Source organism: Platalea leucorodia, assembly GCF_965183815.1.
Source record: "Platalea leucorodia genome assembly, chromosome: Z".
Taxonomy (NCBI): Eukaryota; Metazoa; Chordata; class Aves; order Pelecaniformes; family Threskiornithidae; genus Platalea; species Platalea leucorodia.
The window spans coordinates 67,510,426-67,527,752 of record NC_138858.1 but is presented as its reverse complement, the minus strand read 5'-3'; the positions used below and the strand labels follow the sequence as shown (position 1 = coordinate 67,527,752).

Sequence of the window (17,327 nt, the reverse complement as noted above, 5' to 3'; positions counted from 1 at the left end):
TTTATTCCACTTCTTAATCAGTTATCAAAAACTGGTGGGACTACTGGGAAAATTGTGCCACAGCCCTCAACACTGTACTCGGCCGCCTAGGTACATGCTGTATTTTCAAAGATATCGGATAGTCACCATGTATTAAAAAGAAAAATAAAAAACTTACTTCATTTGAAGTAATGCTTTGACAAAACTATGCTATCAACCTTTAATTTAACAGCTTACAGCAACACCACTTGTTTGTGTAAGCAATGATCCCTGTAAAAGAAGTCAAGAGATAAAAGCCAGAATTTTAGAGTCCCTGCTTTAAATATAAGTAATAGAGAAACTGGAACAGCAGTGTATTAAATATTCATTGGCATTAGCACTTGGATTCTTTACTGAATTCTCAAACTGATGATCTTAAGTAAAAAATTCGAACTTGTGACTGCTTTTACAATGAAAAAGAGAAAAAGTGTAATTAAGATAAAAAGAATTCAAGTTATCACCTGAAGAATGTATCTTGAAGCTGATGAGGTATAGTTGCAAAGTCAAACGCACAGTAGGACTGTGGAAGAAAGACTTCCATGTTCTTTCTGACTTCTACAGGTGGACTTGTCATAATAGGTGCTGCACTGCCAAAAAAAGGATAGGAGTACCTAATAAAAAGAATAATAAAAACAATCAAATAATAATCTAATAAACAGATACTTTTTTCTTATACCTTCTGCAATAAGACAACTAGTTTAGACATCTTTTACGGAAGCACGACTTGTATTAAAGTTAGCAAAATTTGCACAAATACATCCAACACTAGAATTTAGTTCTCGGATATTCATGTTTTCATTTACTTCAGCACTGACCCAGCTTCATTTATATTTGCTGTTATTTTGACAAAAAAGGTCTAATAACCTGTATGTTCACAACTATATGAATTAATCTTCTATTAAAATTCTGCAATCATTATATGAAATGAGCAGAGAAATAGAAGAAAGGAGTATTATATTCAGATGTAGATTGCTACTTGAGAACATTTATAACTATCTTTACAGCTAAGACTGGTCTAACACACAATAATTGATAACTAAGTATACATAGACGCAGTGTCAGAACCACCTGAAAATTTCAGTCACATTTGAAGAGTTTAGTTTTTAATTGCCAGAATTTAATTCACTAGAAGGAAAGTCGAATCATTTTACCAATATGATTCACAACGTGGCTTGAAACTACTAGCACAATTCTGTGTATGATAAACTACAGAGGCCAAAAACCTCTTGAGCTTTGCTTTGCTCAGATTGATGATGCCAGCTGTCAGTTAAGTTACTAATAAGATAAATGCTGCATCAAATGCTGCCACTTATAAAATTCCATACCTCAACTGCTTGTGCAAAACTGTTTAAAGAGCTTGTTTAGACCTGAATGAAATAAAGCTCCCAATACACAGTGAAAATGCAATTTTTACCCTGCAACTTTTCTTAGTATTTATGTGTTTGGATATTGCTCCTCTTCAGTTTCTTGCCGTATTCATCACTGATTGTAAAAATTGAAGTGCATGAAACGAAAAATCTATTTATAGTCACTGTTCTGAAGCAAATTCGTTTTTGGAATATTATGTGAAAAAGCTTTTGTGTGACAAAATTCCATCCTTTGTACATTGTTTTCTACATACTATTTAATAACATAGTCTATACAGAAAACCGTTAATGATGCAATCTATATTAGTTTTGTTTTAAAATATTCCACCCCCCGCATCCCAACCCCACCTTTTCACCCTAGTTTAGACAAAGCTCAAACTCCAAGAATCATTAACATAAATAGACTTCCTGGTGACCAGTTAAAACCATATTGAACCAAACTCTGTCAGAACAACTAATGCAAAGCAAACGCAGCTGCACCTCCACAGCCACAAATATTCAATGCTTTCACCATTTAAAGATATGCATCATCATGTGTACTAAAAGAGCCCTAATAGAAACTAGAAGGCAAACTGTAAAAACTGCTATGAACCACTGAATTCACATATGCCGTCAATAACTAATATTCAACGAGTAGAATTTTTTTTTTTTTTAAGAAGCAACAAATTCATCCCTGTACCTACAAACTCTTGGTCCTAAACTTAAAGGAAAACCTAAAACAAAACAAACAAGTTGATAAAACAAAGTTTCTCTCTTCACTGGCAATGTTAAAAACACAACCAAACTCCAACCTGCATACACATACTGGTTTCATTACACTTACTTTTAATTGGTCCTTCACCTTTTCAGTTCTTACTCCCCCAACGTAGCATTCACCTCCCAGCTAACATCTGCTGATTCTCTAAAAGTGCTCCCGTAATTTTCTTTCATGTTAACATCAGTAACAAACTAATCTCTAAGCAATAGTTCCAAACTAGCACTAGTAGTTTTCTAGTTTTGCTTCAGGCACAAATCTCATGTATCCAAAAAGCTTGTCTTTTTTGTAACTCCACAAATTAATGTAACAAAAGATGTTAATTCTCCCTACTAAGGTTTGCTTCCTGTATGCAAAGGCTATCAAAAACCCTGATACAACCTCTCAGAATGATAATGCATTTACTACACCGGTTCTTCACTTTAAGACTAGAATGTGCTTCCTTTAGATTCACTGTCACACACAAACCAGGTGATCTGCCTCTTACTAAAACACTACAAGGAGTTCTTGGTGGAGACATCAAAAGCTACAGAAATCAGTCCTTTGATCAGCTGCAAAGGCAGCCAGAAAGTAAGGAGACCAGTAATCCTCCTTTTCCTCTAAGGACTGAATGACGATCTGTATTGTCTGAGCTCAGATATTCAAGTGAGATTTAATGCAAATTACAGTGCAGGTGAAGTATTACACAATATCTTTAATGCTGCAATGCTCAGAAGTTCAGTGATGAGCCAGATGAACATTCCAAAGTATTTTGTTATTGATAGTCAGCTACGTAAAGGTAAAAGGCATCATGCAGTGTATTGCCAGCAATCACTCAGACTATGAAGGCTTTGTATTGAAGAGAAAGATGTTGTTCTTACCAAGAATAAGGTCAACAAAAATAAATTGTACCTTAAAATGCAATTTATTGGAAAACCAACTTCCAGACCACGTATACTTCGTAAGTCTATTGAAAAGCAAAAGTGGTGAGAGGCTGCTGGAATGACAATTTTCTGTGCTGACACAGGCTCAGAAGAACTGGATGCACCCACAGGGTTGGGCTGAGATGCAGCTACTGGACCATTATCAGCTGAAAACACAGAAGAGAATTTGTGCGCGTTTTTAATAATTTGTTCTGCCCAAAATAAAATATATTAAAGATAGGTCTCACATTTTAAATGCAAGTACAGATAGCTTGCTTCCCCAAGAGATTTCAATTCCTTGTAATATAAGCTAATACTATGAAAAATAGACACTCTATTTAAAAGTTAATGCTTCCAAAGAAAAAACACGAAAAACCCAATATACTTCAAATCTTCTTAAAAGATTCTGTAATATTTTTCCCTTTTTTATTAGTCTTCAAAGCTATGTAAGTTTATCTCACTGAAGAAGAGTTTAGACTAAGATCTAAGATATTAAATTCTTTAGAAGGATGCTATAAGACTTAAGTTTCAACAGCTCACATAATTGTTCCTAGCCAACTTGACAGCATGCAAAAGAGGTGGGCTTACCAAAAAATCATTTGTAGTAACTTAGTTTGCTTTGCATTAACTAACCTCTTCAGTTTGAGACTGAAAGAGACAGAGCACCACGTCAATTGCAGTGCTCATGTAAGAAATCATCAGCAATGAAATGGCTGAATAGAAGTTCAAGGCTGTCACACACAAAAGAACAAAAATTGCATACAGCCTACTGTTAACATGCATTTAAGTTGCTACTATATTCAAATCTCATTCAATGTACTAAATTTGTTAAGTTTTGCATTACTGGAATTTTGGAGATCTGACAATAGAGGTGACTTTGGTTTGCTCTCCGATTTGAAAACTGGAAGCTCTTCAGTATACTGTTTGTTAACCTCTTGGCAAGACTCAGCCACCAGTCCTGAAAGACAAATGTGAAATGACGTCTTACCAAAACAGAGTTATACAATTATTATTACTATTAATAAAAAACCAGAATCCTGGATTTCTGAACTGCAGATTCAAACTAGTTGCTGGGTTCACAATACTTTTTCCTGATACATTCTATATAAAGGACTTAATCCTTGCTTAGATAAGATCTGTTAGGATTAAAAGAAAATTTGGCTGAATTAGCAGACAAATCCTGAGAGCACGTCCTAGGACACAGATTTTCCTCTGCAGAACTGGGTGTCTTTAGGACCAATCTCAAAAGAACAGTAATACAAATATCATTAGAAAAACAATCTTTCAGCTTTATTCATGAATCATCTCTTAGGAAGATGCATGTTCAGTAATGTTTGGCAAACTAACATTCTTTCTTCTGAGCTTTACTATATCATTATAGTATTTCTTCCTCTCTCATCTCTGTTCCTCTTCGACTTCTCCCCAACCCAGCTCTCAAATCAAAAACAAAACAAGGGAAGCCTTAGAAGGCTATGTGGGCTACCAAGTCCCTACAAAAGGATAACGTTAAAACAAACAAAAAACACAGCTTCTTCGTTTTGTCCAGGAATCTGTACAGTATGAATGGTTGTTTTCACAATTTATTATCCACATAGTAAATTCCTTAGAAACCTTAAAAATCCCACATTTCCCCTGCCTTTCTGTTTAATAAATGTGAATGTTAGACCACTTCATCTCTTCAATACGCAAGTCAGTTTCTTCATGGATATTGTATTGAACATTCCCATTCTCAAATTCAGGGAATTCCAAATATTTTTGGTATTATTTTTCAAGCTGATAACCATCCACATCACTTGTAATCTACACACCACCAAATCCCCAATCTGGCTCTTCCAAGTGTTTTCAACAACCACTATGTTCAAATTACAATTTATTCTCCTCCTGTTATTTGTTTTCTGTAAATAATTCTTACTTGCCTGAAATTTATCACCACAAACGAGTAGCGCATTATCAAAGACCACACTTGACAACTGTGGAAAAAATTATATACCAAATTATATACCACATACCCTTCTTCAGTCTCATGCCTTTTTCGAACTTAAGACTTTCCACTTCACTTTCTGTTGCTTCATCTTCTGTTGAAGAAGAGTGGTCAGCTTGCGATGGAACATTCTGGGATCTCTGCTGCAGGCCCTCTGATTTTCCGCTAATAGGTGAAAGAACTTTCTCCTGTGGCTCCTTAGGTTCAGTTGGAGCATTTAAGGGAATCAAAGGCTGAATGAAGTGATATAGTTTTCTTATTGATCATGACTTGCACTGAAAAATTCTGTCTACAACATTTTTATAGTTTGAGATTATTTTTCTGACATTGAAAACTGAAACAATTAAAGGATTATTCATATAAAGCAACTTATTCTTCCAGGTTTTCTCTTACATACTTAACTGTCAAATATGACTTAGAAATACCAACTTTTTTTTAAAAAATGAAACTGTGCAACAGCATGTAAACCAACAATAAACAAGTAAGCTATACCTGGGCACTCAAGCTCTCCCTTTGCAGAATTACAGATACCCCAACAGTAGGAGCCATATCCAAAGGCAACTGTGGCAGTTTCTGTTTAGCTCTATTTGGTGGAACAAGGACAAATGCTCCTTCTATTGCCAGAGGATGATGATCAATCTCCACATTTCCTTTCTTCAGTAGTCCAGACAGGGGTATTTCAGTGCTTCCAAGAGACTGGTCCCCACAGCAAAGATGGATCTGTATACATATGAAAGTGCTAGAAAGTAACTGGCATGTGTATTTCCACTTGAACTGTCTGTTCAGCCCCTACTAAAAGTAGCATAAATACAAATTAAAATTATCATCCCTACTCTAGTCCCTGTAGACTGAGAACAAGTGGTTTGAGGAGTAAAAGAACAGCTATGAAATTTCATTATTGAGCAGGCAGGATTTGCCCAGTGCCAGCACAGCAGCAGTGCCCTTCTGAGGACCTGTTTTATCATCCCTTCTGGAGGACAAATTCAATAGTCTGTGGCTTCTAAACACAGCACAGAATCTTCCCTTTAATGTATAGGCATATAAAATGCATGATTGCAAGGTAAAGAAAAAAGTTATTTGCAAGCTCAGCCTTTGTCCATGTACTTAGACACCACTTAACTAGCAAGGATTTTTGGAATAAAGTAACTGTGTTCTTAATTCCTGGTAAGAATCACTATTCCTTTTTCAAAACTTGACTCAACGCTTTCTTCCTTCCACAGCTTAATATTTATACACCTAAGTAAAAGAAGGATCTTAAAAAACCAACATACTCTAAGGTAATTTAGTTTTCTCAGTGAAAGTTACTCTTTGAAACTTACATACCAACTTGCTGTTTCCCAAATAAGAGTCACTTCAGTTCTGTTTTAGCAGATCAGAGCACTGTATTCTGATGCTTAATATTTATTACACTTAATGAAGACTTTAATGCTAAAAGGTGTCAGCTGCCAATGTACATACCTAGGTGTGCATATATATGTATACACACACATACAAATACAATCATACACAATATATACACACACACACCCCCCCTAGTCTGGCAGCTAGCACCTTTTACCACTAAAGTCTTCATTTTTGGAAAAAAATACACTAAATATTAAGGATCAGAATACAGTGCTCTGATCCTATATCTTAAGTTCTAAGAAGCTGCGTGAGAAGTCAGAGAAAGAAAACTGTAAATCAAGATGTGGATCTTACCTCATGAAAACTCTTGTTCAAAAAGTCATTCTTTAACATGATGAAAACATGCATAATTCTCTGTATATGTACATATATAATATATGCTATATTAAATACCTTATTTCAAGACCACAGACTAACATTAAATTGCAAACACATCAGCGCATATGTTTCTTCAAAAACTGTCATTAGAAAAATATTTAAGAGTTCAGACAAAAAAATTCCAAAACCATATAAGACTTAAACAAAAACATTCTTAAACTAACCCAGATAACAAAATTAGAATGGTCTGTATAAGGTAAATAGAAATAACCTTAAAAGGGTCCAGATCCAAGACTTACTCTGTATAGCTAACACCGTCTTATTTACCAGCTATGTTATTAGAAACCCTATATTACCCTCAAGCAGTCTCTCGTTTTGTAATGAGTTAAGTGTGAGCCAGACACAGATTGCCATAAACACTTTCAATACTACCCAATATTTAGAATCACAGAATCATTTAGGTTGTAAAAGACCCTTAAGAACATTGAGTCCAATCATAAACCTGACACTGCCAACTCCATCACTAAAGCACGTCCCCCATTTAAAGGCATAGCTAAAGATAAGCAATATCCCATAACAGCCCAAATACAGCTGCAGTGTATTTAAAAATAGTATTTGGCTAAGGAGTAGGAAAAAAGCCAGACCTCCCTTATTATTCACAAAGAGTGCTGAGGACAGCGATTTTAGAACTTAGGCAAGAGTGACCCGAGCAGCTGGTGTGGGTGAGGTTATCACAGGCAGCACAACGCAGGACTGTGGGTTGCAGATGGTCTGACTGCAGAGCAGGTCCCAGAGCTCAGAACTCTTGAGAATGCCACATTAGCTCTTTGGGCATATAACATTTCAGCAATACCTTTTATCATGACATGTAACCCAGCTTACTATAGCAACCACACTAAAGAGACTGCACTCCATCTGAGCTGGGAAACTTTGCTGCTAGGGATTCCCTCATATCACCAAAAGAATCAACTTATATTTAGGTCAAAATACTGTAATACAATCTCATTTTGTAAAGAAATGCTTTCCAGTTTCAGCTTGAGCCATATTCTATTTCTTTTGTTTTCATTATTTATTTTCATTCACATTTGAGAAGAAACAGCTTACCTGCAATTTTGATTGTGCACAAAGATAAACTTGAAGGACATCAGCTGTACTACGTATTCGAACTGAAGCTCTTTCTGGCTCAAAGTTTGGATTGATTAAATCAGTGAAAGGTTCATTTGTGACATCATTTCCCAGTAAGGAGTAGTAGAAAAAAAACTCAGGCTGTCGTTCAGGAAGCTTCATAGTACTAGGAACCAACTAAAAAAGATGTAGAAAAAAGAATGTATCTCTCATTAATGTACAGTTACAGTAATCCTTAAGCCTTACCATGGGAATTAAGGAGCTTAAAGTGATCTCAAACTACCAAGCTGCTGACCTAAATCCTAGCTTGCACTACACACATAAAATAAACACTTTTATATTAATACTGAAACTGAATAATAAAAAAACCCTATTACAAGCACACCAATAATTTGCAAAATGACCCATTTGAATTACCTTAAGAGTTATCAGCACCAAAGACTAACTGACATCATATATATTCAACCATGTCAAGCACTGCACAAATATTCAGAAATTAGTGCCTCCACAAAACATTTACAGTGTAAATAAACAATGCAGATTTCATGCTGAGTTATATAATCAACTTATGTGATTGAATAAAAGACTGGAACAGCCAGAAACAGCTACTTCATCCTGTAGCCACTGCAACTGTGAGTTCAATGCCTAAAAAGGCACAAGCTACCCCAGAGTGATCATAGTAAATTTACTTCACAAGGCCATATAATTCTGACATGGAAAATTATTTTCTCTGAAAAAAGATGACAAGACTGAGGAGAGTTTATCATACACTATGAGTTATAGATCAATTAAATCATGCTGACTTGGAGTCATGGCTTTCACAGTAACTTAGGCATACTTATATTCTTAAATCAGACAATGTGTATCAGTGTAGTACAGTAGAGCATAAACACAGCAGCTGAGGTCTGAAGCTGAAATAATCACATTAGCATGGCACTTCATCCAAGTTCGTAAGTTCTTCCCTTAGGCAACATATAAACTTTACTATTTCATATATCTTACAGATCTGAAAGGTATTTCATCTTGTTTGAACTTCAGCACATGGTCACCACATTGAAGACTGATATTATCCATACACATACTTTTTATACTGTATTGTAATATAAATGCATGCATTTCATAAAAGTGCATAATTTAAAGTAAATGCAATTTGACTTGAATTTTTTTACCTTACTTTTTGCTCCAAAAGAATTCTGATCTTTCATCTGTAATCTGACATGTAAGCACTACATAAAGTCTTAAGATTCAAACTCACATATTAATTCTATATGGGACAAGGCTATTTATTGCAAGAAACTTACCCTAACTAGAAATAAGGCATGGGAAGGTGAAAATACAAATGTAGGATAGTATTTCTTAAAAACTACACACAGTAAGGAAACAAACCTGTTCCAACTGTGTGGCAAACGCAACGGTTACAGACAAGACAAAGTAGTCTCTACAATACTCTGCTGGTCCAATTTGATGATAGCCCTCTTCTTCATTCAAGACTGGTACAATACTTTTAGGGTCTAGTCCAGAAAGAAAGGTAGATGCTAAGAGAAAAGAAAAAAATTAAGTAACTTGTGACCTTATTAATTGCTGCAGGAATCTTATATATAATTGTAATTTTACCTTTAATTACTCTATGTGTGGATACAAATAAAGATCTTGATGCTTGATTCCAAAGCATTTCAACACAAAAAGGTCCCTAAATATACTTAGGTATAGCTACAAAAAAATCTGAAATTAATTTCTGTTCAGTGGGCACAGACGTTATTTTGAACACTATGCTAGACAGAATGCTACTGCATATTTTTATTTAATGTTACAGTGAGCAACATTACAGTGACTGGAACTTTATTTCATTAGGTTAGACTCTATGATGCTGTTTCTTTATTTTACTCATTAAAGGAAATGCGAGACAGTAACTGCATGTGACAACCTGTTCAATTCTTGAAAGAAGTATGATCTCTCATTCCACAGACCTTTGAAATGTTTCATTTGAAGATTTTTCATCTGAAGTCTTCAGTGCTGTTTGTATTCTGGTTTACTAGTTTCTACTCTATAGCGCCAGTAATTCAATACATTCCAAAGCACCTCAGGTTACACCAATTAGTAATAATCACATAGCACTTTTGGTTGTGAACCAAAAGGCTCCGCTTCAAACACTGGAAACTTTAGACCACTTAGGTCAGTGAAGCAAAAAAAAAAAAAAAAGAAAAAATCAAAGCATATGATTCATAAGGAAAGCACCTCCTTAACTATCTGACTAGACCAGAACTGGGTAGTATAGCTTTGTCATACCCAATGCTTGGAACAAACTTTAAAGTGAGAAAATCTACATTTTTGTTTTCCTCCATTGCCTAAATATGGTATTGATTAATCTTGAGATGACAGAAGAAAGGGAAAAGCTAGCAAACTTGTTTGTATTAATTATTCCACAGAAAGCATGAAGTGGAAGACAGTTCTCTGTGAAGGCAGAAGGGATTTCTTGTATTTTCTGCCAGTGTCAGGAGGGGTAGGAGAGCTTGCAGGCAGAAAGATCACAAGGGAAGTGCAGATTAACAAAATCACTTACAGTAGTTCTTTGCCTCCTTTACAAACTTTACAGTAAACAAAATACCCTGTGCTTTGTTGTGAACCTGGATGGCATAAGCTAAGTGATAACACTGGAACTTCAATACTGCCTTAACCACTCTTGCAATGCAGCCAAGTCATGAAAGTCTGGGCCAGAAACCTTGTAAAACACTTATTGCCACTGACCACTTTGTTTTTATAAAACCACAGCCACAGATCATGAGCAGATAATGAATTTAGAATTCCGAAAAGTTACCCTCAGGGCAAGAACACAAAGTATTTAAGGTAAGTAGGAGAAAATCCACTACTTGTAACATAAGTGTAGTTTTTAGAAATGAAGTAGAGAGGTGGGGAATGAGTGGGGGAGGTAAGTCTGGTTTAGTTTTGGAGGTCTTTTTTAATCAAGTTTCTAAGGGTTTGTTTTTAAACTAACTTGAATTAAAAAAAAAAATCACAGATTAAAAAAATGACTGAAGGGCACAGCACAAAGACACCTGCTAGCATTAATATTTGAGTTCTAATAGATTTTTGACACATTTCACTAATTACTCAATAGGAATGTACAAGCAAATCCAGAAGTGGAATGAGTCCCAACAGTTGATTTAAAGTAGATATTACTCCAAAAACTTATCAATAGAACACGATTTAAGTACTGAATGATTTAGATTATATGAAAAACCCATCAGAAAAGAGAAGCAGCCTACCCAACAAATGAAATACTACACTACTTTATCATTACAAGCCCAAACTAGTGAAACTGCATTCTGTAAATAAAAGCTCCTTTTTTATTTCTTTCATTACAGAACTTTCTAAAGCCCTGAAATATGAGTAAAATGCCCATAGGAGTAAACTATGAGTCCCTGATTCTGATTTTAAAGATCAGTTGGTTTGCAACTGCGTCCATCTGAAAGCCACACAATTACGACAGTAAAACATCCTTGTAAAGTTATTACCACAAAGTACATTAATCAGCTGTAAAGGATTTGCATTGGAAATGCTATGAAATTAAAATTCTCTTGACTTAAAACAACACATTTGCAACAAGTGCTAAGTTCATCTGGCACAGGAACGTTTTTATTTCAAAGTGAGTGATATTGTGTTACTTACCCTTCCCTTCTCTAGGGGGTGCCTCCTTTGCTTTAAAGCCATCGACCAGTGGTTTTGAATCAGTCTCCAACACAACACCTACTTGTATTTCAGATTTAAATTTAGTATATTTGTTACTAAGCAGAGGATACCATTTTGGTGCCTACATAATTAAAAACAAAAATAAAACCCAAAAGCATTTAAAAAACAGGAAAATAATATTGTTACAGAAAAATTGGACTTGCTCTAGCATTTCTACTTCATCTTCTACAGAAATATACCTTGGTTTTTATTTCCAAAAATTCAGTCTATTTTGAGTACACTATTATACTAAAAGATTCTATAGAATAATTCCTGGAAGACTAGCTGAACATACTCTTCCCCAAGGATTTGTACAGTAAACAAGTTAGCAAGAAAAATATGCCATAAATCTTTAATTAGAAGAGAATCTTCAAGTTCTCAACTGAAAGTGCACAATAAGTTATATGGTTCACAAATCGGTAAGAAGTGTGATGTCAAAATAAGCCACAAGGGTCCTGTCGTGATCCATATCAGTTATGTTTTGATCAAGCACAACATAGAATTTTGATTAATTAAATTTATATAAACAATTATGTTTACTCTATGCTGTGTTAAGGGGCTAGAACTTCTGATCACCTAACACATCTTCCACAGAGGCCCATTCAAAATACTTAAGACTTGATTTGATGATGGAGACTCAATTCAATTGCTCAATATCAATTGCTTTGATAAATTTTTCCAGGTGATTAAATAATAGAATTGCTTAAAAGTATTGCTTACAGTGTTCCAATTCTCAAATTCAGAAGTGCAAGATTAGTACAAAGTATTTTCATTTGCCCATGTTCTTATATAAAGCCAAGATGTCCCTCCTCAAAAAAAAAAAAAAAAGAAAAGTATGTGATCAACTGGGAGTCATACTCGAAAACAAGACTCGAAAGTTATGCCTGTGCCTTAATTCAAATCCTACTATCTGTAACAGTATTGTCAAAACAAATTTTTAAAGCTTTATACCCCATAACATACCTGTTTCTTTTCCTGCACAGCCCTTAAATCAAGTACAATATAGCCTATATTCTCTTTAGCTGAAGACACAGGATCCAGTGCAAAACATTGTAGTTTGATAGGTGTACGCTGCAGCCTGAAAGAATAACTCAGTTGAAATCCAAAATGTAAAAGTTCTCTGCAATTAGTTCACAAAAATAATTCATAAGTTTCAAGCATACTAATGACAAAATTTATTTGTTACATAACTAGTTTTAGTAGGTCAGAAACTGAGTTTATATTGAATGTCTAAAAATTCATCATTAAGTGAGATAACGAACAAGTAGATTAATTTTGTAAGAGGAGCATACTGAAGTGTCACAGAGCCTCAAGGGCTATTAAAAAGGCGTTAGTGACAAATAAATTCAATCTCATCCATGTATAAGAAATAAGCACTGCACCTCAGATGAAACTGGAATTTCACTTGTGAAGGTATCTTAAAAATAGGACTTATGCAAAAGATTTTTGTGCAAAGCACCTAACAATAAATGGAGGCATAGATAAGATGTCTAGCATTCGGTACATTTAGGTGTTTTTCTCTCAAACATCAAAGATAATATGGCCTTTTTAACTTCTTTGAAAATACAGAGGTAATATTATAACCTATCAGTCAAAAACTGGGCCAGTGCTCTTTAGTGTCTTCATAAACAACTTGGATGCAGGACTTGAAGGATTACTATCTAACTTTGCCAATGACACAAAATTGGGAGGAACTGTTGACACTCTCGAGGGCAGAGAGGCCCTGCAGAGAGACCTAGACAAATTAGAGAGCTGGGCAATCACCAACCATATGAAGTTTAACAAGGGCAAGTGCCGGAGCTTGCACCTGCAACAGGGCAACCCTGGATGTACATACAAACTGGGAACGAGAGGCTGGAGAGCAGCCCCGCGGAGAGGGATCTGGGGGTTCTGGTTGATGGCAAGTTGAACATGAGCCAACAGTGGGCCCTGGCAGCCAAGAGGGCCAACTGTGTCCTGGGGTGCATCGAGCCCTGTATTGCTAGCCAGTTGAGGGAGCTGATTCTCCTGCTCTACTCCACACTGGTGCGGCCTCATCTCGAGTCCTGTGTGCAGTTCTGGGTCCCACAGTACAAAAAGGATACAAAGCTACTAGAGAGTGTCTAGAGGAGAGCCATGAAGATGGTGAAGGGTTTAGAGGGGCAGCCGTTTGAGGAGCAGCTGAAGTCACTTGGTCTGTTCAGCCTGGAGAAGAGCAGACTGAAGGGAGACCTCATCGCGGTCTACAGCTTCTTCACAAGGGGAAGAGGATGGGCAGGTGCTGATCTCTTCACCCTGGTGACCAATGGTAGGACCCAAGGGAACGGCAGGAAGATATGCCAGGGGAGGTTTAGGTTGGACATTAGGGAAAGGTTCTTCACCCAGAGGGTGGTGGAGCACTGGAACAGGCTCCCAGGGAAGTACTCACACCACCAAGCCTGACAATATTCAAGAAGCATTTGGACAACACCCTCAGACATATTGTGGGGTTGTCCTATGCAGGGACAGGAGTTGGACTTGATTACCCTTGTGGATCCCTTCCAACTCAGGACATTCTGTGAAACACAAATGACAGTTATGGAAATCTTATTCAATTTCTCAGATCTTCTATTTGACATTTTCAAAATTATTTTACTTAGGCTTTTTAGGCTTGAAGTTAAGTAAATTCTGTGCCACAGTATACATAAGAAAGCTTGAATCCAATGCTTGAACTACAGCATTATTAATTTGCAGTAAGCTCTTGGGTTTCTTCCAGCAGTGTAAAAACATACCCTTTAGAACTTTTAAACATCACCTATCTTGCCACATACTACTTTTGTTTGTTGTGGCAACATTATGGTAGATCAGTGTGCCGCTAGAAGAAAGTTTCTAAAAAAAAAAATTCAGACAACAGTAACACAAAATTGTATTTAAGTAACTGTAAAGACAAGAAAATTAAATTTTATCTCCAAATTAGACTTAATATTCTAATATTACCTGTGCTGATGAAGTGCTTTCCTATCAAGTTCCCAAGCCAATTCCGTAGCAAATTCTGGCTGATCGGTATGTTCTACGGGATCAGTAGCCAACTGCTCACCATCAAACTTTGCTTCAACTATAAGCATGTACTTGGGTCGTTTTGGAAAATAGCGCCCTGTAAAAGAATTACCATGTGCCATCACTAAAAAAGAAGTGAGAACTCAGATTTATACCATAGATTTATGCTCAGATTTATGCCATAGACCAATTACATAAAAATATATTTCGCATATCATCTTCCCTGTGCATATCTAAAGCTATGTTCTTCATATTAAAAAAAAAAGTCTTCACACTATGCAGAAGTAAGAAAGAAGAACATAACATGAAACAGACTATTTGTGAAGCATCCAGTTACACCTTTGTCACATTAAGTAACAAAGAACAAAGAGAGAAAGAAACTAGGCAACTAGTATGATTTAATTTTGAGAAACCTATGATTGGGAATAGATCAAATAAACAGCTGAGAGTCAGATATTAAATGTTTTGCCTCTACTGAAGATTTTATCATGGTCCCACATCAAAGCAGCAAAACATGATCTAATGAAAGCAGTGAAAGGTGTTTTTCCAACTACTTGTTGTTGAACAAAAAAATCACTACTAGATTAGGAGAGTGCCAAAAATTGTACAGGACTTATCCTGGGTTCAGCATCATCCCATATTCTGATTAATAATTTCAATGACAAAAACACTTTTCAAATTTACGTGTATCACAGCATGGGGAGGGGCTACATGCATGTTGGAGGACAGGATCTTATTTTAAAGCAACCTTGGCAAACTACATAAATGGACAAATAATAGGATTTACCTGACAAAGAGAAAGCATTCAGCCAAAAAAAACCCAAGCAACCCAAAACAGAAAAAAAAAATGCCCAAACAAAAAACCCCACACTCATACACTAATTACACACTAATAAGTATATTCCATAGAAATACAGGATGAAGAAGGATTAGCTAGGTATTCGCATCAACACTAAAAAAAGCTTACAATAGATCGCTAGTAGGGGATAGAAACCCCGGAATACTACTTAAAAAAAAAAAAAAAAAAAGGAGGAGCAGACACATGAAGTGATCCTGATCATCGTAAGACATTGGCTGGACTCCAATGTTCTGGTCCAAAGCTTTCCTGAAGTGTGACCCAGCTGAACAGGCTTCATGGCCAGCCAGCGAGAACTGAGCCTCCACAGCCCGTAAGGGAGGGCTAGCGATGTTGTTGCCTGTGGCCAGAGAAAGAGAAGACTAACACGATGCAGGGCAGTCTTTGCCTACATACAGGCCTGATTCAGAGGGAACGGTGGCAGACGACTCTCTGCATCCCCTGGGAACGCAGCGGCGTGGAGTTTAAACAACACACGCTAGGCAAGTTTTGCAATGCAAAAAAAACAGAGTTTTTTTTTCAGGGAAGGAAAGATGCTTTCGTCATTCATTTTAAATAATATTTTGGGTAAATACCTACAGAAACAAACTGGGGGTCGTCCCTCCTGGCTTTAAGATAGCTACCTCCACACCTTTATTAATATAACAAGTTCATGAAATACAGCTCGCCTTATCCTGCTCGCTCCACAGAGAAAACATATCCGGAGGCAGTGACCACCCCTCATTTTCCGTCCAGGACGGAAGACAACGACCAGCAGCCGGGAGGCCGCGACCCCTCCCGCCCCACCACTTACCTTCCAGGACGGAGACGACGATCAGCAGCCGATCGGCGACTCTGGAGACCATCTCCCCGCTCCGCCCAGGGGCTGCTGGGGCGGGGGCCGGTAAGCACAGCCGCTCTCGAGGCAGAGCGGAGGACGGAACAAGACCCCACCACCCCTCCCGTCCTGCCGCCACTCACCGCCCTTTTACCGCCTCGGAGCCTTTAAACCCCAACCGCCGCCCGCCGCCCCACTTCCGCCTAGCAACGGCGGCCCCGCCTGCCGCACAGCGCGCCGCTTCCGGCGCGGGACGCCCCGCCCCCGCCCCCACTCCGGCCCCGCCCCCCGCCCCGCCCCCGCCCTGGCCCCGCCCTCCCGGCGCCGTCACCTGCTGCCGCTGCAGCTGGTTGAGGCGCGAGGGTCGTCGCAACGCTGCCTGCTGCTGCATTGCGTCATCTGTCCCTTTTCTGGGTTGGAAAAAATGGGGAGTTTCAGGAAAGGCCGGAGGTGCCGCCGAGCAGCTGGGGTGTTTGCTGTGGCTCTTGCTGTAACTGTTGCGCGAGGTCTGGTAGCTCAGCACTGGCGGTGCTCTGGCACGGGCAGCGTCAAACGCGTGTGGTGCGCAGTGTGGATTCAAGGAGACGTAGTTGAAAACCTCATATACATAAATAAAAATACAAACATGGCATTGCAGTTTTCACAAGCACTTCACGTTGACCGTCAACAAATACCAGCTACTTTAAAGACATCCTGTCATGAAAACAGCGAAGTTTCATTATTTTTTTCCCACTGGGATGAGTGGCAGGGCAGGGCAATCTGAATCTAGTTCCAGCAAAATTCAGCTTGTTGTGCTTAGACAATCTTTTAAGGTATTCTATCTTCCATATAAAGTAATAATCAGTTAAGCAATAATACCAGGAATTAGTGTCCCCAGGCATCCCAAATTGCATGCATGCCTTGACTGTGAGGCAAAAGAAACCAGTTTTATGTTTACAATCTTTTGTTTATTAGATAGCCTAGAAAAAACTTTTCACTGACATAAAATCCTTCTGTTTTAGTAACACACATATTCCAGAATGATACTGAGTCACGACTTGCAAA

The 17,327-nt window shown here is 37.6% G+C and overlaps 1 protein-coding gene across 4 annotated transcripts in view; it reads right to left on the bottom strand.

Moving 5' to 3' along the window:
* CEP120 (centrosomal protein 120) overlaps positions 1-16,465 on the bottom strand; it is a 41,160-nt gene extending 24,695 nt beyond the window's left edge. For 2 of the 4 annotated variants that reach the window (XM_082336924.1, XM_082336927.1), the window contains exons 1-11: positions 16,260-16,465; positions 14,551-14,707; positions 12,559-12,673; positions 11,536-11,677; positions 9,256-9,404; positions 7,849-8,046; positions 5,515-5,742; positions 5,051-5,255; positions 3,886-3,999; positions 3,031-3,208; positions 480-629 (exon numbers count right to left, since the gene is read on the bottom strand). In XM_082336924.1, coding sequence (XP_082193050.1) covers positions 480-629; positions 3,031-3,208; positions 3,886-3,999; positions 5,051-5,255; positions 5,515-5,742; positions 7,849-8,046; positions 9,256-9,404; positions 11,536-11,677; positions 12,559-12,673; positions 14,551-14,707; positions 16,260-16,311 — 1,688 coding nt within the window. In that variant the 5' untranslated portion in view covers positions 16,312-16,465. Of the gene's footprint in view, positions 1-479; positions 630-3,030; positions 3,209-3,885; positions 4,000-5,050; positions 5,256-5,514; positions 5,743-7,848; positions 8,047-9,255; positions 9,405-11,535; positions 11,678-12,558; positions 12,674-13,432; positions 14,130-14,550; positions 14,708-16,259 lie in introns of those variants that run through there. The other 2 variants (XM_082336926.1, XM_082336925.1) reach the window with 2 other exon arrangements.
* Positions 16,466-17,327: the final 862 nt, after the last annotated feature.